General features: G+C 50.0%; 1 protein-coding gene across 1 annotated transcript; it reads left to right on the top strand.

The window, feature by feature from the left end:
- Nucleotides 1–14068: 14068 nt before the first annotated feature.
- On the top strand, nucleotides 14069–23683 carry LOC142422939 (2-acylglycerol O-acyltransferase 3-like). Its single transcript, XM_075528146.1, has 8 exons — nucleotides 14069–14134; nucleotides 19749–19872; nucleotides 21537–21644; nucleotides 21744–21814; nucleotides 21984–22188; nucleotides 22542–22716; nucleotides 23237–23439; nucleotides 23529–23683. The coding sequence occupies exons 1-8, from the start codon at nucleotides 14069–14071 to the stop codon at nucleotides 23681–23683; spliced, it is 1107 nt and encodes a 368-aa protein (XP_075384261.1).
- Nucleotides 23684–24752: the final 1069 nt, after the last annotated feature.

The raw sequence follows: 24752 nt of genomic DNA, 5'->3' as shown, positions 1-24752 counted from the left end.
CTTTCTCAGGAGGAAGGCTCACACCTGATGCACGACCAGGGTAGAGCTTATGGATAAATCAACCATAAAGATGTTCCCAAAGGAAATGATGAGAATGTTCCCCTAGGAGGTATTTGGGTCGACAGTTCATTGGTGTGGATTGTCTGTGCTCCGGGTTTTGCCTGCAGCGCCTCTGAGGACACTCCCAGGTCCAGGAAAGGCCACCTGGCTACCTCCAGGCCTAGAGGGCAAGTAGGAGGCACTGGCCAGGTCAGAGGAGGCTAAACGTGGAGAGGGATAGGGATGCGGGGCTGGGAAACTTGACTCCTGGGTCTAGAAGGGGCAAGCGTGCATCACTGGCAATTTGGGGGGACCAAGACAATCCCCCTACATCCATCTCCATTGGAGGAAGGCCAGGTGTCTGATAACCAGCTCTCCCCACGCCCACCCCACAACCACTTCACCAGTCGTCCCAGAAGATGGGAAGGTGGAACCAACAGGGCAGCATGAGCATGGCCTCCATGCAGAAGTTATCGATGGCCCTGAGCACCAGGATGCCTGGAGGGTGGAAACCGAAGAAGAGGTGGTGTCGAGAAGGATCTAGCTCTGTGTTCTTGAGAAGCTGGGGGAACCTGAGGCAGGGCCAGCAGAAGGCCGGTGAGGACTCTGACCGCTCACAAGGCTCCTTTCTCTGCCCACACTTCCCACAGGCCACGCGCTTTAGAGAGTGTCTAGCTGGATATAGGGAACCCTGGTGGGGCAGTGGGTTGCCCTCGGCCTGCTAACTGCAAAGTCAGCAGTTTGAAGCCACCACTCGCTCCTTGAGAGAATGGCCAGGCTCTCTACTCCAGTAGAGATATATGGTCTCTGAACCCCACGGGGGGAGTTCTACCCTGTGCTATCAGGTCGCTATGAGTCACATCGACTTGATGTCAGTGAGTTTGGGGTTTTCTCGAGTTGGCGGCATACAAGAATATACGCCTTCCAACGGGCCCTGGGAATTACAGATGAGTGTCTAGTAGGTAATTTCTTTTTCTATGAGACCGTTAGCCTGACGCACTCCACAAGCACAGCATTTCCAAACACAAGCCGCTCCAAGGAAGAAAGATGGAGCTTTCTACGCTCGTACAGAGTTACAGAAGAGGAAATCCACAGGGGCAGTGCTACCCAGTCCCAGAGGGGCAGGGTCAACGAGATGGCAATGGTGATCCATTGGGCTGCGATCCTCATGGTCTGCAGTTTGAAACCACCAGCAGCTGTGCCGGCGAAAGACTCGACTCCCATAAAGGGTTGGCATCAACTCGATAGCAGTGAGATTGGTTTCAGTTCAAGATGCTTTCTCTGAAGGTTCACAGCCTGAACAATTCCAGCTTTCTTACCCATCAGATCTCCACCATGGTCTGAGTGGTCAAAAGTAAAATGGAAACTGGCTTACAGTCTTTGTGACACACAAACTTGTTTCCAAAATAAGATAAAAGAATGTCTTCACTCTTTCTATTAAAAAATGGTAAATAAATTATCTAAAAATTGATCACGACCATAACATTAAGAATCAAATCTATGAGATAAAGAGCGGTCAGCAGCCTGGGAGCCCTGAGGTGCAGTGGTGACATGTTGTGTTTGGCTGCGATCTGCTACATGGTTGGCAGTTCAAAACCACCAGCGTCTCTGTGGGAGAAAGACTGGGCTCTCTACTCTCATCAACACTTACAGTCTCAGAAACCCACAAGAGGTTGCTGTGAATTTGCCTTGACTCCATTGCAGTGAGTGTTGTTTTGGGGTGGTGCTGTCATGTGAGTGTTGCATGAATGACGGGTAACGCGGGCGGTTCAAGCCCACCAGCAGCTCTGCTGGAGAAAAATGAGGATGTCTGCTTCTGTCATGATTTACAGCCACGGAACCACCCCATAGAGTCACTGTGAATGGAATGGACCAGATGAGACTGGGTTTGGTGTGATAAGCCCCTGGTGGAGCTGGTGGGTAATGCTGGACGTCCAACCTCAAGCAGTTCCAACCCACCCATCCTTCTCCAAGGGAGAATGACTCACATGGTAGCTATGATTTGAAGCCCACTGGAGGGCAGTGTTTTCCCTCCTTTACTTTTGTTTCTTTGTTTTTGTGAACAAGCATGGAAAGAGATGGACTGGGTTACACCGTGCTTAGTGCTTGCTTTGGAAAGGGTGCCCTCTTTTGTGGATGACCTGAGCAGCTGCTTACCTTGCTTATTGGAGAATCCGTCCCTGGTAGAAGGCCAATGCCCCATGGGCAATGAGATTAGATTTGAGCGATATAATCTTTCCAAGAGTTTTCTCAGAGCCCCCACTCCCCTCTCCCCATGCCCTCACAGAGATAGCGAAGCAGTCCTGGAAATGCCGACACACCTCCCAGTTGCTGACCCAGGCAGAGGGAGGAGCTGTGCCCCCACTCTCTGCATGTCTCAGTCTTCATGGAGCCAGGCCAGGTAGAAGGCGGCAGGGACTCAGGCCTGGCCTAGCAGTACCAGGAGCCTGTCTACGCACACCTGGCTGGGGGCCGCGAGAGTGGCAGCTTTCCACGGGTCTTGCTCCTATGTCAGACTCCACCAGTCCTACTCCTATGTCAGACTGCACCGTTCCTACTCCTATGTCAGACTCTTCCAGCCCACCTACACCCCTAGACTCCTGCAAGTGCCTTAAGGACCCTACACTGTTTGCCTGGAGGGGGGGGGGGAAGCAGATTGCCAGGTGTTTGGGTGCCCTAGGCTGCATGGAATTGCTGACCTAAAAGAAGGGGAAGACTCTGGCAGGACAGTGGCCACTTAGTGGCCCCCACTTAAGAGGCTGGAGGAGGCCCCTGACTGTAGAGGGAGCCAGACTGAAGTACCGCCCATACCTCTTACACATTCGAGCCTTTGGGCTCAATAGCCTGGTCTTGACCCCTGGTGCAGCCCCTAGTTTTTGCCCCCTTGACTGACCCACCCACTACACCGTCATCAGCCCAGCATGTAAGGGGTAATGATTAACTGAGTTCACAAGGTATAAGGGAAATGGTCAGGGGGTACGGTCTCGGGGTCAGGAATGGGGTCACTCCAACTCTGTGGAGGTCAGGACTGTGGGCCTCTGTGAGGATTAGGGCTGGCAGCCAGCAGTCCGGAAACCGACTTCCCTGGGTAGGGTCTCCTGTGAATGGCCAGTCCCTTTGTTGCAATGAGAACAGCTGAGACCCCTCAGTCAGTGGGTGGGCCCTGAAGCTGGAGGGACTGCAGAAAGTTTACTTACCAGGCAGCAGGTCGGCCTTGTATGATACCCCAGAATGGAAGGCTTGCAGAGAAAGGCTGAGGATTGATGGGGAACACACCCCGTGGGAGCCGGTCTTTTTTCCAGTCCCAGGATTGTGACACATTGCCCTTCTCCTCCTACACCTTGAGGGCAGCTTGAACTGCTTCCTTCAGCACATTGGTGTTTGCTCATGTGCTACCTCCGAAAATGGTGGAATGTCAGCTAGTTCTCTTCAGTATAGTGACTGTGTATGCGTTCCCTTTTCTCTGCATCGTTCATTTGTTTGCCCCTACAATCACACAACATGTCAACTCAAGGCTTGGATTTCTTCCTCAATTCTTTTGGTGTCAGATATGCTGAGCAGGTTCTTCCTTTCTGCTTGTCTTACTCTCGGTCTGTGCACACTCAATGTTTGACTTTGTCGCCTAGAGCTGACCTTTGAAATTTTCTGTTTGGCTCTTTGACTTCATCCTTTCATCCATTTGCCTTAACTTACCTGTGATTGAGAGCAAGTTTCAGAGTCTCTTCTGACATCCACTTTGATTTTTCTTTCTGTCTTGTTATTTCAATGGACTTATACTTTCTTCATGAAGTCCTCCCACAGCTCATCGGGTCTTCTGTCTTTAGGATTCAATGCAGTAAATCTGCTCTTGAGATGTTCTCTCAATTCAGTGGTCTAGACTCAAGGTCATATTTTGGCTCTTATGGACTTGTTGAAATTTTCCTGAGCCTTGACCTGAGCTTACATATGAGCGATTGATGGTCTGTTCCACAGTCAGCCACTTGTCTGCTTTTAGTTACTGATAATGAGCTTCTCCATTCTCACTTTCCAAAGACGTTATCAGTTTGGGTTCTGTGTATTCCATCTGGAGAAGTTCACGTGTATAGTTGCCTGTTGTGTTGTTGTAAAAGGTATTTACCATGAACAAGTTGTTGGTCTGGCATCGCCAACGAGTTTCTACTACCAAGTCCATATTTTCCAACTACTGGTCTTTCCTCTGTTTCCAATGTTTGCATTCCATTCCACAATAATTATCAATGCATCTTGATTGCATGTTTAATTTCAGACTGAAGACAGTAGAATCCTTTTATTTCTGCATCATTAGCTTTTGTGGTGGGTAGATAAATTTCAATAGCTATAATGATTAGATTTCTTTGAAGGCAGATAGATACAATCATATCACAGAGAGCACTGAATTCATGACTGATTTTGCCATGTGCCTTTTGACAATGAATGTCACACCATTCCTCTGGATTGTATCCCTCTCAGCAAGGTACACCATAGGATTTATTGATTTAAAACATCCCATGTCAGTCCATTTCAGCTCACCAATGCCTAGGATATCTATGTTTATGTGTCCAATTTCATTTTTCAGGACTTCCAATGCTCCTACACTCATACTTTATACCCCGACAAAGAAATGAATTCCTGAGACATGGCATCACATAGATGCACCTAAAACTTTGTTCTGAATGGAACAAGCCAAACATGACAGTTCCAATATTGTCTGATTCATTGGACGTTAGCTATCTAGAATACACCCAAACTCACAGCCATCACATTTGCTCATAGTGACCCTGGAGGACAGAATAGCATTGCCCCTGCTGGTCTCCCAGAATAAATCTTTGTGGGCACTTACAGCCTCAGCTTTCTTCCAAAGACACGCTCATGGGTTTGAACTTCTGCCCTTGAGGTTAGCAGTCCGATGTGTAAAAAGCACATTCAAAACGGCCAGCGCCCCTGCCTCCTCCCCATCACGCATACTACTGCCATCCAGCTGTTTGAATGAAATCAGCTCCCTACAGGGCTTGTGAGATGGTAATATTTTTTAATTTGATACTGGAAAAAATAATTTCTAAATTATTAAGGGTTCGTGAGGGAGGGCAAAATGAAGAGCTAATACCAAGAGCTCAAGTAGAAAGCAAATGTTTTGAGAATGATAATGGCAACAAATGTACAAATGTGCTTGACACAATGAGTGTATGGATCGATGTATGGGTTGTGAGGAGTTGAATGAGTCCCCTATCAAATGATTTAGATATATATATATATATATATTTATATATATACTGAAAAAATTTTGATAGTGAAAATCTCTAGAGCCAACAGCTCCATCTTTCTTCCACAAAAGTAGCTGATGGGTTTGAACCACTGATCTTGTGTAGGCAGGCTCACACCACCACAAATGGTACTCAGGAACATTTATTCATAAATAAAAATAGTTTTGTGGTGAATAGAGATAGATGGGGAGAGAGTCTAGAGTTATTGTTTAAAAGACACAAAATATCAACTTTGAATGATGAAAATATTCTGGAAATCAATAGTGGTAGGGACCCAATATTCCGGATAGATGCAATGACTGGGATTTTGACACCCCCAAAGTGGTAAACTTCATGCATGTTTTGCCATGGGCACATGCAGAGACCACAGGTAAGTCTCTCTCCTTCCTGTCTTCCATCTTTAGAGCACATCTTGTGAGACAGGAGGACGTCCTGTCCCCAAGGCTAGCTATGGATCTAGTCGGCCCCAGCCTTCCTGAAGGGGGAAGATGGCGTCAATTGATTAGAGAACCATGGAGAAGAGCTTGGAGCCTGGGTGAGGACGCTCTTGGCTGAGAACCGAGTTGAATGTCCTCTGGTCTGGTCCTTCTTCCAACACATTCCCCAGCTCAGACAATAACAGAACCCAACTAAAACCCAATGTTTGGCTGTCAAGTTCAATTTGATTCCTAATGTCTGTGTAGAACAGGATAGAACCGCCCCTTTGGATTTCCAAGACTGAATTTTTATGGGAGGAGAACGCTCTTCATTCCCCCGGAACTGGCTCCTGCTTTCGAATTGACCTCAATGCGTAATCCACTTGGCCACCTGGGCTTTTTCTGACTCACGGTGATCTCATGTATCGGAGTAACACTTCTCTCCAGGGCTTCTGAGATTGTCGATATTTATGGAAGCAGAAATTCTCATCTTTTCCCTTCGAAGCCATTGGTGGGCTTGAACAGCTCACCTACTGGTCAGCAGTCCAACACTTAACCCATAGCAACTCCAGGCTCCTTAAGATGATACAGGGGAGAAAGGAAAGGAGACCAATGGAAACTTCCAGGTTCTCACACAGATGGAGCCTCCTGCTCCTCCTCTTCCCCATGTCTCACCCTTTCTTTATGGAGAAGCTCGGTCTCCCCTCTCCTCTGGGTGTGGGGACAATTGGTTGACGGAAGGACTGGGATGGACCGGAGAGCTCTGCATCCTCCTTTACAGGGGAGGGAAGGAGGCTGAGAAACAGTGATAATTTATACCCCCTGGAGGCCCCCAGAACCTCTTTTCCAGGAGCTCCGGGGAGCTAAGGGGAGGTTAGGATGCTACAGAAGCTCCCAGAGAGGCCGTTTATTGGAAGACCAGGAACATATTCAGTTCCAGGCACACAGAACACAGGAATCGTGGCCAGAACCTCTCTCCAAGACAGAAGGGGCCACACGCAGGTAACCCCCTCCATCTAACCCCCCAACCCCCTGGGAGACACACTGGTGAGGAACGTTTGGCAAAATGGTTGGTTGTCAAGAGTTCACAAAGCACACAAGGATGTAGTGAGTCCCCTGAGTACTGGCAGGTCCACATGGTAGAGGGTGAGGTGGCCAGGGTGCAGGAGCCCCCAGCCTTTCCGAGGAGAAGCGACCACACAGTCACAGTGCAGGAAGTAGCAGCCATCTGCCTTTGGGGAGAGGAAGAAAGATATGGAAGGTAAGCAGGAGGGGGCCAAGAATACACTGGGGGCACCAGGCACGGGACCAGGGGCAAAAGGGGAAGGGAGAACAGGAGACCCCAGAGGAATTGCTGGCAGCCACCCCAGGAGGGATCCAGGCATTGAGACCCACCACGTAGAAACCCTGGGAGATACTGCAGCAGGCCCACAGGTGTGGAGGGCAGCAGTGGGCTGACCTCATAATCCAGGTCCTTGTGGTTGAGGGCGACATGGAGGGTGAAGGTGGAGGAGTCGTGGTGTGGCTTGCAGGGAGGGTTGCTCATCTGTCTGATAGTGAACCACGAAGTTCAACACTGCCCGGGTCTGTTGGGACTGGAGAGAAACGCATCGGGATTGGAAAATCCATGGACCCTGGATGGAGGTGCCCAGGCCCCTGCACTACAGTGGTCTCATGGCTGCCCCACGTCTGAGCTGAGCCAGACTGAGCCCCAGGGCTGCACCCTGCAGCGTCTCTTTCCTGGGGCCTGGCATCCAGGACTGACACAGGTTGTGGGTAGGGACTTCCAGCCCTGGGTGAGGGCTGTGGGAGGGGGAGGGGGCAGGCAACAGCAGGCGTGGCCACCCACCTTGGTGTGGGAGCCAGGGAACAGTGTCTCCATCATGGGCCCCACGTAGGTCTTCAGCAGCTGCAGCCACTGGTCCTCATTGCCCACTGGCTTCATGTGGATGTCCACCATGGGCATGTTCTCATAACCTCCAGCCAGCCTGGAGTCCTGTGGGCAGTGGGCACTGAGCCACCCCACGTGCTGTGGGCACGCCCCTACTGGAGCAGTGCCAATCTTCTCCCCGCTCTTATTCCCTGCCCTTAAACCTCATGTTCAGGAACAGTCTCCGGTGGGGTCCTCCAACCAGGACGCAAGAACCCTGTGGCTCTCGCAGCATTTGGGGTGCTGCGGCTTATTAATGTTGTGCACCCAGATGGTGCAGTCCAGAAGGCTGACAAAAGGCATTGTCATAACTCTATGGTTTTCTTCGTTGACTAGCATCTAAGCCATGCCTGGTAACTATGTCAGAGGGACGGGTGGATGGATACAGTGACGCAAGGATAAATGCATGGGTGGGTACAAGGAAGGACGGATGAATAGGTGGATGAACAGACAGTAGATGGATGGATCAATAAATTCATGGGTAAGTGTAGGCCTCCGGATATGCCCCTACAGAAGGAACTGGGGAGGAGATGAGCTAGTCAGGGTGCGACGTAGCAACCATGAAACAGGCAACTTTCCTCTAGTTCCTAAATGCTTCCTCCCCATCCACGATCATGATCCCAATTCTACCTTACAAATCTGGCTAGGCCAGAGGATGTACACAGATGCAGACAGCAACGGGAAACACTGGGATTCCAGGTCAGATGATGGCTTCAGGACCAGGGGTGTGAGTGGCGATACTGGGAGGGTGGAGGGAGGGTAGTTTAGAAAGGGGGAACCGATTAAAGGGATCTAAATATGACCTCCCTGCTGGGGGATGGACAACAGAAAAGTGGGTGAAGGTAGACCTCAGACAGTGCAATATATGACAAAACAATAATTTGTAAATTAGCAAGGGTTCATGGGGGAGGGGAGAAATGGGAGGGAGGGATTAAAATGAGGAGCTGATCCCAATGGCGTGGGTGGAGAGCAAATGTTTTGAGAATGAAGAGGGCAATGAATGTACAAATGTGCTTTACACTATTGATGTATGTATGGATTGTGATAAGAGTTTAGGAGCCCCTTAAGACATCAAAGAACTAAAAATCTTATCAGTGGGTGCCCACTTTCCTGATTTGATCAATGAACACAAATGTGTGCCTAAGCAAATGTGGTGAAGAAAGCTGATGGTTCCCGGCTATCAAAAGATATAGCATCTGGGGTTTGGAGGCTCAAAGAGAAACAAGTGGGCATCTAGTTCAGAAGCAACAAAGCCCACAGGGATGAAACACACCACCCTGTGTGACCACGAGCTTTCGAAGGGACCAGGTATCAAGCATCAAGGGAAAAAAATGATATCATTGTAAATGTGTAGGTGCAGAGTGGAGACTCAAAGCCCACCGGCAGCCAACCAGACACCTCCTTACTGAAGGGTTTAGGGGAGGAGATGAGCCAGTCAGGGTGTAGGCTAGCAACGGGGAATCATATAACTTTCCTTTAGTCCTTAAATTCTTCTTCAGCCCCGAATCCCACACTAGCATGATGCCAATTCTACCTTACAAATCTGGCTAGACCAGGATGTACATTGGTACAGAGAGCAAGTGGTAATACAGGGAATCCAGGACAGATGCCTCCTCCAGGACCAGTGGTCAGAATGGCAATGCCTGGAGGGTGGAGGAAATGTGGGATAGAAAGGGGAAACTGATTACAAGAATCTACGTATAGCCTCCTCCCTGAGGATGGACAACAGAGAAGAGGGCAGGGGGAGACGTCACACTGAGTAACATATGACAAAATAATACAATTTATGAATTACGTTCATAAGGTAGGGGGGAATGGGGAGGTAGGGGGAAAATGAGGAGCTGATACCAAGGGCTCAAGTGGAAGGCAAATGTTTTTAGAATGATGATGGCAACATATATACATATGCGCTTGACAAAATAAATGTATGTATAGATAGTGATTAAAATTGTATGATCCCCCAATAAAATAATTTTTAAAAAGAGAGTTGTATGAGCCCCTAATAAAATGCTTTAAAAGATCAGGAAAAGTGTGTGTCAGGGTTGTATCTTCTCACCGTACTTATTCAATCTGTATTATGAGCAAATCATCAGAGACGCTGGATTACATGAAGAGGAAGGTGGCATCAGGATGGGAGGAAGGCTTATTAATAACCAGCAATATGCAAGTGATACAACTTTGCCTGCTGAAAGTGAGGAGGACTTGAAGCCTTTGCTGATGAGGATCAATTACTGCAGTCGTCAGTATGGATCCCAACTCCGTGTAAAGAAGACCCAAATCCTCTCCACTGGACCAACGGGTCACATCATGAAAAATGGAGAAATGATTGATGTTGTCGACGATTTGGTCTTGCCTGGATCATAATCAATGCTCAGGGAAGTAGTCATCAGAGATCCAAAGATGTGTTGCCCTGGCTAGCTCTGCTTCCCAAGATCTCTTTAGAGTCTTGGCAAGCAAGGATGCTACTTTGGAGACTAAGGCGAGGCTGACCCAAGCCATCGTGTTTCAATGTCATCTGATGGAGGTGAGAGTGGGTCCCTGAATAAAGGAAATGGAGGAAGAAAGGATGCATTTGCATAGTGGTGCTGGAGCAGAATATTGAACGTGCATGGATGACTAAAATGACAAACCCATCGGTCTTGGAAGAAATCTGGGGAGACTATGTCACACAGACCTTGCACATGCTGTCAGGAGAGACCAGTCCCTAGAGAAGGACATCATGCTTAGTCAAGCAGAGGGCTGGCGAGAGAGAGGAAGGCCCTTGACACGGAGGATTGACGCAGAGGCTGCAACACCAGGAGCTATGGTGAGGATGGCTCAGAATGGGGCCGTGTTCTGTTTAGTTAGGTTGCTGTGCTATATGCACGGGGTTGCCATGGGTCAGAAGAGACCCCTTGGCAACGAACAGTATTGGGTCGCGGTTCTAATTCACCTAAACATGCAGATGCTCCTTCACAGGACCTGCCACACGAGCTTACCTCATCTCACGTCTCACAGCAGACACGCGTGAGGGTATGGTTGAGTTGTGCATGTGTGATTACACAGTTCTCTAGGTTGCATGCACAGTTAAGTAATGTCCAAGGGTAGCATGTCAGTAGAATTCCTATAAAGCGAGAAACAATAGAATTGTTGTTGTTGTTGTTGTTGGGTTGGAAGCAGCCAAACTGGTAAAATACTAAGTGTTCCAAAGTCCAAAAAGTGGAGAAAGAGATTGATTTGTACAGGAAGACTAGGGATTACAGATGAGCCAGGAGGGCTATGAGTTACACATGAGCTAGAAGCACTGGGGATTACACCTGAGTTACATATGAGTCACAGGTAAACTTTGCTTGTGAGTTCATCTGGTTTCCATCACAGACTTTCCACACCAATGAACTGTCGACCCAAATCCCTCCTAGGGGGACATTCTCCTCATTCTCTTTTGGGAACATCTTTATCGTTTATTTATCCATAAGCTCTAACTTTGTCCTGAATCAGGTGTGAGCCTTCCTTCTGAGCAGGAAGTCGTTTCAGCATAGCCTTAAATTAGAATGATCCAGTCCCGAGGGCGGAGCACTATTCTCTCAGTCACAGAAGAAGAGGAGTAGAGGACAATGGAAGGAAGTTTGTCCTCTGACCTCTCTCAGCGGCTTTGCTCTGCCAGGCCTTTCATTTTAATGCTCTTGCACAATAAAATGAAATCAACTGCAAACTTGGTAGTCACAAGTTACATAAGGGGAAATGGAGGTTCCAAAAGTGGCAGTAAGAAGACGTGGGGTAGCTTCAAGGCTTCCAGGTCTTGGCACATGCTCAGATTTTTAGTTGTGCCCACTGGATAAATCTCGCCAAAATACGATGGCCAGCTGAATAAGGTGTAGTCCTGTGAATAGGGACATGCTCAGAAACCCACAGGGGGCAGTTCTCCCCTCTCCTGTAGTGTCACCGTGAGTATCCATTGACTCCATGACAGTGACTTTGGTTTGGGTTTGGATGTGCCTTAGGCAATGATGAAGGAAGTTAGAGACCTGGCTACACAAATTCAAAGCCACGGCGTGGTACTAAGAGCCAGGTTTGGTCTCACCCACGTGTGATCCTCAACTCAAACTCAGCTTCTGTGCAACACCTCCCATGAAACGTGCACCCCCTTCACAGTCATGTCCCCAACTCTTATTCTAATAAGTCCATTTTGGCTCACCGGACAGGGTAGAATATCCATGTCTATGGGAGTAGGAAGTCCCACTCTTTCTCCCTAGGGGTGGCTGGTGGCTTTGAGCTGCTGCCCTTGTGTTTGCAGGCCAAGCACAACAACTGTGTCCTAGCTATCCTACTTCTGCTCCCAAGACGTGGTCACTGTTGCAGCACCAAGACATACATGCAGCATCTTTCTAGGTAATGAGGCAGCAGGTGCAGGTTGGAACTGGGTGGACAGGTTCTAAGCTCTGAGTTTTGACCTAGGGTTCATTTGGCTTCAACTTGCTGCTTTCTGTCAGGGCTTCCAGCGTTGATCAAGGTGTGAGGCCTGACCTATCCCAGCCAAACTCAGCCTAACAGGCAAGCTGATTGTTCAATTTCCTTCCAAATGAATGGAATCCTTGAGATAGAAGCCCCCAAGAATAACTCATAGATGTGCACTTCATCTTTGCATTCCCCTCAGAATTCCTGTCACTTGGGACCTCAGTCCTGATGCCTGAACTCCTCGGACTGGGCCTTTGGGTGTGGGGTCTATGAGTCTGAGGTCCGTGAACTGATGGGAAATTGTCATCGACCTGCACCCTGGAATCTGTACCTTCCTTCAAATGAAGCCTTAGCCCCTTTGAACAACTCCTTCCCAAGATGGGTGCTGGATTAGGTAGCACCAGGGATGGAGGGCTTACGTGTTGAGTTGTTAAATGCAAGATCATCAGTTGTAAATGTCCCTCCGCTCTCTGAGAGAAAGATGAGGATTTCTACTCCATAAAGAGTGACCGACTAAGAGCATGATAATGGGACAGGAGGAAAATCAAATGAAATAGATGAAAGAATTGGACGCAAAGGGCATTTATAGAGGTCTAGACAAGGACATGTACATATGCATATATATATATATATATATATATGGATGGGGAAATAGATCTATGTGCCTATATTTATAGGTTTAGTATTACGGTAGCGGAAGGACAATGGGTCTCCACTTAAGTACTCCCTCAATGCAATAGTACTTTCTTCTATTAAATTGGCATTCTATGATGCTCACCCTCTCGACACAACTGCTGAAGACAAAGCGGGTGCATAAGCAAATGTGGTGAAGAAAGTTGATGGTGCCCGGCTATCAAAAGAGATAGTGTCTGGGGTCTTAAAGGTTTGAAGGTAAACAAGCGGCCATCTAGCTCAGAAGCAACCAAGCCCACATGGAAGAAGAACACCAGCCTGTGCCACCAGAATTGTCAAAGGGATCAGGTATAAGGAATCATCAATCCAAAAAAATCTTACTATAATGAATGAAGGGGGAAGTGGAGACCCAGAGTGGAGACCCAAAGACCATCTGTCAGCCACTGGGAACCCTTGCAGAGGAGTATAGGGGAGGAGGTGAGTCAGACAGTGTGCTTTCCTCTAGTTCCTAAATGCTCCCTCCCCCCTATCATGATCTGAATTCTACCTTGCAAGTCTGGATAAAGCAGAGGAGGTACACTGGTGCAAAAATGAGCTGGAGGTACAGAGAATCCAGGACTTATGATACGTTCAGGACCTGGGGTGTGAGTGGTGATACTGGGAGGGTACAAGGAGAGTGGGTTGGAAAGAATCAATTACAGAAATCTACACGTGACCTCCTCCCTGGTAGACACACAACAGAAAAGGGGGTGAAGTGGGACATTGGACAGGGCAAGATATGACAAAATAATAATTTATAAATTATCAAGGGCTCATGAGGGAGGGGAGCGGCAAGCGGGGAGGGAGGGGAAAAAAGAGGACCTGATGCAAAGGGCTTCAGTGGAGAGAAAATGCTTTGAAAATGATGAGGGCATTGAATGTACAGATGTGCTTTACACAATTGATGTATGTATGGATGGTGATAAGAGTTGTATGAGCCCCTAATAAAACGTTGAAAAAATAAACACAATGCAAAATCAGTGGTGAATTCTAGTGCTATCTGTGATAGGATTGTATCTATCTGCCTTCAAGGAAATCGAATCAATACAGCTAAAGAAATTTATCTGCCCACCATAAAAACTAGTGATGAAGAAATAGAGAATTCTACTGTCTTCAGTCTGATATTAAACATGCAATCAAGATGCATTGATAATTATTGTGCAATGGAATGCAAACATTGGAAACAGAGGAAAGACCAGTAGTTGGGAAATATGGTCTTGGTAATAGAAACCATGCTGGCGATGCCAGACCAACAACTTGTTCATAGTAAATACCCTTTCATCAACGCAAAAGGCAACTATACACATAAACTTCCCCCGATGGAATACACAGAAAGCAAACTGGTTGCGTCTGTGGGAAGTCAGGATGGAGAAGCTGAATATCAGGTACTAAAACCAGACAAGGGGCTGACTGTGGAACAGACCATCAATTGCTCATATGTAAGCTCAGATCAAGGCTCGGGAAAATTAAAACAAGTGCACAAGAGGCAAAATATGACCTTGAGTCTAGAACACTTGAATTGAGAGAACATCTCAAGAGCAGATTTACTGCACTGAATACTAAAGACAGAAGACCTGATGAGCTGTGGGAGGACTTCATGAAGACAGCATAAGGCCATTGATATAACGAGACAGAAAGAAGAGATCAAAGTGGATGTCAGAAGAGACTCTGAAAGTTGCTCTCAATCATAGAGTAGTTAAGGCAAATGGATGAAAGGATGAAATCAAAGAGCCAAACAGAACATTTCAAAGGTCAGCTCTAGGAGACAAAGTCAAACATTGAGTGTGTACAGACCGAGAGTAAGACAAGCAGAAAGGAAGAGTCTGCTCAGCATATCTGACACCAAAAGAATTGAGGAAGAAATCAAGCCTTGAGTTGACATGCTGTATGATTGTAGGGGCAAAATACTGAATGTTCAAGAGAACATGGAAAGAATACACAGAGTCACTATACCAAAGAGAACTAGCTGACATTCCACCATTTCAGGAGGTAGCACGTGAACAAAAACCAATGGTGCTGAAGGAAGAAGTTCAAATTCTCCTCAAGGTGTTAGCCAAAAACATGGCCCCAGGGATCCAGAGAACATCAATTGAAATGTGTTTCAGCAAGCTGATCAAGCCCTGGAAGGACTCACTGGCCAATGCCAGGGAAATTCGAAGACAGCTACTTGGCCAAATGACTGTAAGAGAACATGTTGTACCCATTCCAAAGAGAGATGCCCCAACAGAGTGCTCAAATTTTAGAACAATATCATTGATATCACATGGAAGTAAAATTGTGCTGAAGATCATCCAGCAAACGTTGTAGCAGTGCATCCACAGGGAGCACCGAGAGGTTCTGGCCGGACTAAGAAGAGGACATGGAACAAGAGATATCATTGCTCATGTCAGATGGATGTTGGCTGAAAACAAAAGAAATGTTTACTTGGGTTGTATTGACTATGCCAAGGCATTGGACTGTGTATATATTCCCAAACCATGGATTGCCTTGAGAAGAATGGGAATTCCAGAACTCTTCATTGTGCTCATTCAGAACTTACGCATGGACCAAGAGGCAGTTGTGGGAACGGAACAAGGGAACACTGCATGGTGTAAGGGAAGCTGCATGTCCAGGGTTGCATCCTCTCACCATACTCACTCAATCTGCATACTGAGCAAATTCCTCAGAGAGGCTGGTTTGATATGGATGGAAATGTGGCCCCAGCATTGGGGGAAGGCTTATTAACAACTTGCAGTACACCTGATCTTCGCAGAGGACACAACCATGCTTGATGAAAGTGAGGAAGGACTTGAAACACTTGCTGATGAAGGTCAAGGATTGCAGCCTTAGATGGATTACAACTCAATGTCAAGAACACCAACTCAAAAAAAAAGAAAGAAAACGAAATCCCCACAAGCAGACCAACAGATAACAGCAGGATACACAGAGGAAAGACTGAAGTTGTGAAAGATTTGCTCTTGCTTGCACAAGAGCTCTTTTGAGTGCAGGAAAGCTGAGAAGTTACTTTGAGAACTAAAGTACGCAGGACACAAGCCATGGTACTTTCAATCACCTCACATGCATGTAAAGTCAGACATGGAATCATGGAGACAAAAAGAACTGATATGCTTGGTGCTGACAAAGTGTGTTGAGTGTACCCTGGACAGCCAATAGAACGGACGTCTGTCTTGGAAGAAGTCCAGCCAGAATTCTCTTTTTTAAAAAATATATACATTTTATTAGGGGCTCATACAACTCCTATAACAATGCATACATACATGAATTGTGTTAAGCACATCTGTTCATTCTTTGCCCTCATCATTTTGAAAGCATTTGCTCTCCACTTAAGCCCTTTGCATAAGGTCCTATTTTTCCCCTCCCTCCCACCTACCCTCTCCCTCATGACCCCTTGATAATTTATAAACTATTATTTTGTCATATCTTGCCCTGTCTGAACATCAGAATGCTCTTCAGATGCCCGGATGTCAAGACTTCATGAAAAGACCTAGGAACAGGTTACCAGGAGAGCCCAGGCCCTGGGAAAGGTCATCCTGCTTGGTAAGCTAGAGGCCCGTGGAAAAGAGGAAGGCTCTCAATAAAATGGATTGGCACAGTGGCTTGTAACCATGGGCTCAATCAAGCACAGGAACAATTGTGAGGAAGGTGCCGAATCAGACAGTGAGTGTTTCAGAGGCTCTCTGTGGGACGGAATCAACTGGACAGCAGCTAACAACAGAATGCGTCTTTATGAATGGACCTCGCATAGCTTAGACATTCTCCTGTTGACCCCTTGTTCCCACCATTGGGTTACTGGGAGTCAGGCTGCTGTGAACACTGGTGTACAAGAACCTCTTGGGAGCCCTGCTTTTCACGCTGCTGGGTGTGTAAGGTTGATGACTGCTGTTAGGTGCCGGTGCACAGCCACTCCCTGGGACAGAGGAGAACTGCCCCACTAGGGTTTTTGTGAGTGCCATCTCTACCAGAGCAGCAGGCCAGTCTTTCTCATGGGGAGGTGGTGACTGGGGGCTTTGAACCCTTAGTCTTCCCGTTGCAGTCAAGTGCTTAGCTTGTTTGTGCCACCTGGGCCCCTTGGGTCTTGCTGGATCAGATGCTCAAGCAAGGTTGAAACTGTGAGGCTCCAGCAAACTGTTTTCCAGAGGATTCACCCTTTTACCAAGTGGGCACTAAGTGTGACTATCTGCACATCCGCCCAACACTTGCCAATTTCCATTCTTTGCTTGTTATTGTTTTTATAACCCTCTCCTTCCTCCCTCTCTCCTGCTGATAAACCACCTCCCTTGCGAAGCCGCCCTACCTGGCACGTGAGGCTGACCCCTGGGCTGGTGCCTTCTGGTGTAACCTGAGCATTTCTTTGGGGTTTTATTTCCACCACCCATTGACTTCTCCCAGCCACGCACACACGCACACCTAATATGCCTTGTGGATGGAAATGGGGCAAGGCGGGTTGTGAGAAAGCCCCTCTTCGTTAGCGCTCTTGACCAAATCCCTGGAAGGGGAAGCCAGCAGGCTAGCCTGTGGCCAGGCTGAGCACTGATGGACACTGGAAACTGATTGACCCTGCCTCCTCCAGACCCCCTACCCATTTAGTGAATATCTGTCACCTGCAGAGGCAAGGGGTCCACTGTGTGGAGGAGGAGACTTGGCCTCTTGTTGCTGACAGCCAGTGGGGAGGCGACCTTATTCAAAGAGCCACTGTGATAGGTATGAATGAAGCAGAAATATTTCCCTGTAGGAGCTTGTCCCCTGAGACCCTTGACTGAAATGTGTGCATGAAGAAAGGCAATGTGTTACAATCCTGGGCCTGGAAAAAGCACCGGCTGCCACAGGGTGTGTTCCCCACCAATCCTTGGCCTTTCTCTGCAAGCCTTCCATTCTGGGGGTTCTCATACAGGACCTACCTTTTTTGGTGCCTGGTAAGTAAACTTTTTGCAGCCCCTCCAGTTTCAGGGCCCACCACTGACTAAGGGGTCTCTGAGCTGTTCTCATTGCAACCAAGGGGCCGGCCATTCACAGGAGACTCTGCCCAGGCAAGTCGGTTTCCGGACTGCTGGCTGCCTGCAGACTCCTCACAGAGGCCCAAAGACCTGACCTCCACAGAGTTGGAGTGACCATCTTCCTGACCCCAAGACCTCACCATTGGTCATTTTCCTTATACCTTGTGAACTCTGATAATCATTAACCCTTCCCTGCTGAGCTGATGTGGATTAGTATGGGGTCGGTCAAGGGGACAAAAACTAGTGGTTGGACCAGGAGTCAAGGACAGGCGATTGAGGCCAAACCTGGGAATGTGTAAGAGCTGTGAGCGGGTAACACTACCTGGTTCCCTCCACAGTAAAAGGCCTCCTCTGGTCTCTTAAGCCAGGACCACTAAGTGGCCACTGTCCTGCCAAGTCTTCCCTTTTTGGGTCTCAGCAAGTCCATGCAGCCTTGGGAAACAAAGCACCTGGCAATCTCCTTTCCCCTGCCCCCAGGCAAACAGTGTAGGGTGCTTAAGGCATTCCATGCTTGTTCACAAAAACAAATAAAGAAAGGGAAGGGAAAGAAAACACTGCTATCCAGTGGGCTTCAAATCATAGCCACCATGTGAGTCAGTCTTCTGCCTTGGAGAAGGGTGGGTGGGTGGGAAATACTTGAGGTTGGACAACCAGCACTACCCACCAGCTCCACCAGGGGGCGAATCACACCAAACCCACTGCCATCTGGTCCATTCCACTGACAGTGACTCTATGGGGTGGTTCCGTGGTTGTAAATCATGACAGAAGCAGACAGACTCATCTTTCTCCAGCAGAGCTGCTGGTGGGCTCGAACCACACGCGTTACCTGACATTCATGCAATGCTTATCTGACAGCACCACCCCAAAACCCAGCTCACTGCCATGGAGTTTCTGAGACTGTGGGTTTCTGAGACTCTAACTGTTGATGAGAGTAGAGAGCTCAGTCTTTCTCCTGCAGAGCCGCTGTTGGTTTCAAACTGCCAACCATGCAGCACATCATAACCAAACACAACACGTCACCACTGCAACACAGTGCTCCCAGGATGCTGACCCAGGTTTTCCCTCATAGATTTGATTCTTAGAGTTATGGTCATGGTCAAATGAAGTGGATTTTTTTTAGCTACTTAGTTTATTTACCGTTTTTAATGGAAAGAGTGAAGACATTCTTTTCTCTTCTTTTGGAAACTAACTTGTGTGTCACAAAGACTGTAAGTCAGTTTCCATTTTACGTTTGACCACTCAGACCATGGTGGAGATCTGATGGGTAAGAAAGCTGGAATTGTTCAGGCTGTGAACCTTCAGAGAAAGCATTCTTGAACTGAAACCAATCTCACTGCTATCGAGTTGAAGCCAGCTCTTTATTGGAGTGGAGTCTTTCTCCGGCACAGCTGCTGGGGGTTCCAAACTGCAGACCATGAGGATGGCAGCCCAATGGATAACCATTGTCATCTCGTTGATCCTGCCCCTATGGGACTGGGTAGCACTGCCGCTGTGGATTGCCTGTACTGTAACTCTGTACGAGCGTAGAAAGCTCCATCTTTCTTCCTTGGGCGGCTTGTGTTTGCAAATGCTGACCTTGCGGAGTGCGGCAGGCTAAGGGTCTTATTGAAAAGAAATTATATACTAGGCACTCACCTATAATTCCCAGGGCCCGTTGGAAGGCGTATATTCTTGTATGCCGCTAACTCAAGAAAACCCCAAACTCACTGACATCAAGTCGATCCCGATTCATAGGGACCTGATAGGACAGGGAGGAACTCCCCCCGTGGGGTTTTGAGATGATATATCTTTACTGGAGTAGAAAACCTAGCCATTCTCTCAAATAGCGAGTGGTGGCTTCAAACTGCTGACTTTGCGGTTAGTAGGGCCCAGCGTAACCCACTGCGCCACCAGGGCTCCCTGTATACTGCTAGACACTCTCTATAAAGCACGTGGCCTGTGGGAAGGAGTGGGCAGAGGAAGGAGCTTTATGGCCTGGCACTGCCCCTGCCTCGGGTCCCCCCAGCTCCTCAAGACCACAGAGCGGGGTCCTTCTCCATACCACCTCTTCTTCGGTTTCCACCCTCGCGGCATCCTGGTGCTCAGGGCCTTCGATAACTTCTGCATGGAGGCCATGCTCATGCTGCCCTGTTGGTTCCACCTTCCCATCTTGTGCGCCTACTGGTGAAGTGGGGGTGGGGAGGGGGGCCACTGGGTCTCAGACCCCTCGCCTCCTCCACTGGAGATGGAGGTAAGTTGATTATCCTGGTCCCCCAAATTACCAATGATGCACGCTCGCCCACTCCAAGACCCAGGAGTCCAGTTTCTCAGCCCCGTACCCCAACCCCTCTTCAGACCAAGCCAGCACGTCCTACTTGCCCTCTAGGCCTGGCAGCCAGGTGGCCTTTCCTGGCCCTGGGAGTGTCCTGAGAGGCGCTGCAGGCAAAACCCTGACCACTGAGTGTTCAGATCCAGTTGGCAACAGAACATGGCGAGGGCTGGGTGCCCAGGTTGCCCCAGGGAGGGGTGGTTGGGCAGGGTTGGGTAGCCTGTGTTCCCCTTGGGCATTTCCTCTCCAGTCCTTGCTGGTGCAGGGCTTCTAGCTCTGAGAGAAAGAACTTTCCCTGGAGGCCGCCAACAGGCAGTGCTCCTGGCTGCTGGCGCTGCTGTGCATGGACCCTGGCTCTTCCACAGTTGCCAGGACCAGCTGCTGAGCACACAGCCTCAACTCACCTCTCTGCAGTGCACAGGCCCAGGTCCCGCTGAGCGGGCAGTGGGCAACCATCGCCCGTGGCTTGTCTCCTGCCTGCAGTGGGGGCTCGTCCCCATGCAGCCTTGCAGGTGGACACGTGTTGGCACCCCACAAGCAGGGACTGACGCACCTCTTGCAGGAGCGCTAAGGTGGCCCTGCAAGCAGCCACCTCATCCCCTCCTAAACTGACCTGCTGCCCCCACCCTCTATCCCAGGTGTCCAGGGAGTAAAATAAAGAAGGGGAACCAGGCAAGCACACTCATTGTGTGTGTGTGTGTGTGTGTGTGTGTGTGTGTGTGTGTGTGTGCGCGCGCGCGCGCGTAGGCCAGTACCACATCAGGTTCAGGTCAGTACCAGGCGCACTCCAGCACCTGGCCCCTATGGCCTGGACCCTCACTGCGACTTGCAAACAGGTTTAGGTTCAGACAGGCTGGGGAAGAATCATCTCGCTGGCATTTGTGTGCCCACCCATCCATACACACACACCTGGCCCTGCTGGGGCACACTGGGTAAGTTCCAATGCCCCTTCGCCACACCAATCTCTCCAGCACCCAGGGACTGCCCCTCGCTCGAACACGCCTTCCCAGGCCCCACCCAGGGGCCAGGCTAGACCACTGATAGGGAGAAGTTCAAATATCCGTTCCAGGGAGGAGTCTGTAGCCTTCTGTCCTCCGGTCCACGAATCTCAGGGCCACAGCCACTCGCCAACTCACAGGCACAGGGAAAGCCAGGCTTCCAGGCCCAGAAAACATTACCGAGGGCAGGCTTCAAAGCTCTCGCTTGCAGGCCTTATTGCACCTGAGCCGCAAGGAAGACAGGAGGCCCTGGGATGGAGGTTTCCTCGGCTCCCACGACCATCCCCACCATGAAAATTCCAGGAAGGCAGTGGCTGGAATCAGCGTTGGTCTGGCACTATGTGACCACATTGCTTTTCATGGGTGAGCAGAATGGGAGAGGCTCGGGGGTCTGGGACTGGAGGGAGGGCCACCAGTTGTCCTCACCCTACAGGCCAAGGGAGCCCAGAGCTCTTAGGGAGCTCATTCCTCATTCCCTCTCACCCAGGCACCTTCTGCACCCTCCTGCTCTTCCTCCTCCTCTTCACCTCGCTCTGGCCCATCTCCCTTCTCTACTTTGCCTGGCTCTACCTGGACTGGGACACGCCCAACCAAGGTGAGTTTCGGACAGTGCCACCCGGACTCCAGCAAAAACTGGCAGGACAGGAGCCTGGGAGGACTCTGACATGACAACTTCTGTGACCTGTGATCCCAGGTGGAAGATGCTCCACGTGGATGAGGAATCGGACAATTTGGAAGTACCTCAGAGATTATTTTCCTATCAAGGTGACTGGTCAGATGGTCTAGGCAGGAGCAGTGGGGAGGGGGCACACAGACATCTTCTGGCCCCTCCCAGGACCTTACACTTGGAGGTCCACTGAGGTGGAGGCCTACCTTTTCCCAGGGTGACGTTCCCTTTGCCTCTCTCTCCCCAATCCTGCCGGAACACCCACAGCTGGTGAAAACAGCCGAGTTGCCCCCGGACCGCAATTATGTGATGGGCGCCCACCCCCACGGGATCATGTGCATCGGGTACAGCTGCAATTTCTGCACAGAGAGCAACGCCTTCTCCCAGCAGTTCCCTGGGCTCCGGCCCTTCCTTGCCACGTTGGCAGGCTTCTTCCGCCTCCCCATCTACCGTGACTTTCTCATGTTTTCTGGTGAGCAAAGAGGACGTGGAAGATGAGGAGGAGGGGGAGGAGGAGGAGGAGAAAGAAGAGGAGGGAGATGTGGAGGTGGAAGAGCGGGAAGAGAAGTCAGTACTCAGGGGTTGAGTCACGCCCCACCAGCACCACTCCATTCACGGGCTTTGAGTGGATGAGGTGATCTGGTGTGGGCACGTGGACTAGAGGCTGACACCTAGTAGCATGAGGGGGTATGGGACAAAAGTGGGAGCTCTCCCTTCCCATACAGTGGAGCCACTCAGGCGCCTCTGTGCTGGTGGTGACTGCTTTCTGTATCCAACTCCATCAACGACCACACCCCCCCACCACCACCACCACCACTGCTACAGGATACTGTTCTGTGGACCGCCAGAACCTGGACTATATCCTGTCCCACAACCCCTGCGGCCAGCTCGTGGTCATCGTCGTCGGGGGTGCCCAGGAGATGCTGTACTCGAGCCCAGACCAGCACAGTCTTAATCTCCTGAATCGCAAAGGCTTCGTGCGCCTTGCGCTGCAGCACGGGTGAGTGGCTCTGATGTCCCCCGGGGTCAGTGGAAGATGCTGGAGCTTTCACCTGGGTCCCGCTGAAGGGCCATACAGGAAGGGAGAATGTCCACCTCCGTGATTGAGGGCTCACACTGTGCCAAACACGGTGCGCAACCTCTGCCCACCCCACCCCATATCTGTGCATCGGAAAGAGGCAAGGTTAGAGTGCCCAAAACAGGGACCCAGGAAGTCCAGAGTTCAAGTCCCTGGCACTACCACAGAGGCAAGCCTTAGGCCATGTTTCCTACCAGGGGAAGTTACACACGTGCTGCCTGGCAAGCATGTCATGTTGTCAAGGCGAAATGAGAAAAGTACCATTTTCAGTGCATCATTGAGTCTCAAGAAAGGTGAACCCATTCTGCAGGATCTGGAATGGTGGCCAGAGGTGGACGCCCTCTTTGGTGTGGCTTCAGTGGTCTTGGGAAGCAGCAACTGAGCCTATGAAGCAGCTCAGGCACCAGCCACCAGCCTCATGCCTCTCTCCTCTCCTCCCAAGGGCCTCCCTGGTACCCATCTACTCTTTCGGAGAGAATGATATCTTCAACGTCAAGACTTTTCCTGCCGACTCCTGGCAGTACTCCTGCCAGATGACCTTCAAGAAAGTGGTGGGCTATGCTCCTTGCATCTTCTTTGGCCAGAGTCTCTTCTCGGCCACCTCCTGGGGCTTCATGCCGTTCCACAGGCCCATCACCACGGTGGGTGAGTACTCTTCTCCTAAGGCAAGCTACCCTCAGTGTCCTGGGCATCAGAGGGCTCTGGGCTCAGCAGCTGCCTCCCTCTCTCCCCAGTGGGCCGCCCCATCGATGTCCCCCAGGTCCTCCACCCCACGGAGGAAGACATCGACCACTACCACACACTCTACTTGAAGGCCCTGGACCGTCTGTTTGAGGAGCACAAGGAGAGCTGTGGTGTCCCTGCTGATGCTCACCTCACCTTCCTCTAACCCAGGCCTCACCCTCCCTGCTCTGCCGAGTGCACGGCCGGGAAAATGCCACCACCCCTCCCTGACCTGTGGCTCCCCTCCACCTAATAAAAGATGGTTCACTCTCAGGATGCCAGTGTCATGCAGTCGGGTGTCCGTCTGCTCAGAGGCAGCCCATTCCCATTCGAGCAAGTAGGCTCAGGCACATCCCATCTTCCACCTGAGCTTCTGCTTTGACTTGGGCAGTAAAGCCCTGAATTCTCCTCCTAGGGAGGCTCAATGCAATGGGGTGACTGTGAACAAGCCCTTCTCCCCTGACTCTGCCTATACCCCCTCCCAACTGTCAATGAGGCCACCTGCTTGCTGAGAGCAAAAGGACACTGATTCAATGTTGAGGAGAGGGGCTAGGTGGAGGGGCAGAATTTGAGGGTGAACAGGGCGTAGGTAGGTGTGGAAGACTGGCTGGCTAAGGGACTTACCTTGAGCAACAGGTCAACTTAGTCAGAGGTACCCCGTGAGATGGAAGAGAGGCATCAATCCCACTGGTAGAAAAGACAGGTGTGCTATATAGCTGGCCTTTGCACCCATTCCCCATCCTGGGGACTAGAAGGAGCCCTATATGCACAAGGTTTTCAGCAGCTTTTTCCTCTAAAGTTCGGAGCCAATTCCTTCTTCACTGTCTGTCCTTAGTCTGGAAGCTCCGCTGAAACCTGCTCACTGTGGGGGAGCCTAGTGGCTTCCATCCTTTGGAAACGTTGTCAGGAAAGACCAGCCCCTGAAGAAGGATTCCCATTCGGTCAAGTGGAGGAGCAGTGACAAAGAGGAAGGCCTTCAAGGAGGTGCATGGACACAGTGGCTGCAACCATGAGCTCAAGCAGAGGAGCCCTGGTGGGAATGGTGCACCAACAGCCACGCAGAAAGAGCCTTGGTGGTGTAATGGTCATGTGTGGGGCTGCTAACCACAAGGTCAGCAGTTTGAAACCACCCACCACCCAGCAGGAAACACAGGAGCCTGTCTACTCCCGGAAAGACTGACTGTCTCCATAACGCTGTGCAGCAGCTCTACTCTGTCCTGCAGGCTCCCCGTGAG

Source organism: Tenrec ecaudatus, chromosome 12 (genome assembly GCF_050624435.1).
Source record: "Tenrec ecaudatus isolate mTenEca1 chromosome 12, mTenEca1.hap1, whole genome shotgun sequence".
In the NCBI taxonomy this organism is placed as follows: Eukaryota; Metazoa; Chordata; class Mammalia; order Afrosoricida; family Tenrecidae; genus Tenrec; species Tenrec ecaudatus.
The sequence above is the reverse complement of the archived record's forward strand: the minus strand, read 5'-3'. Positions and strand labels throughout refer to the sequence as shown.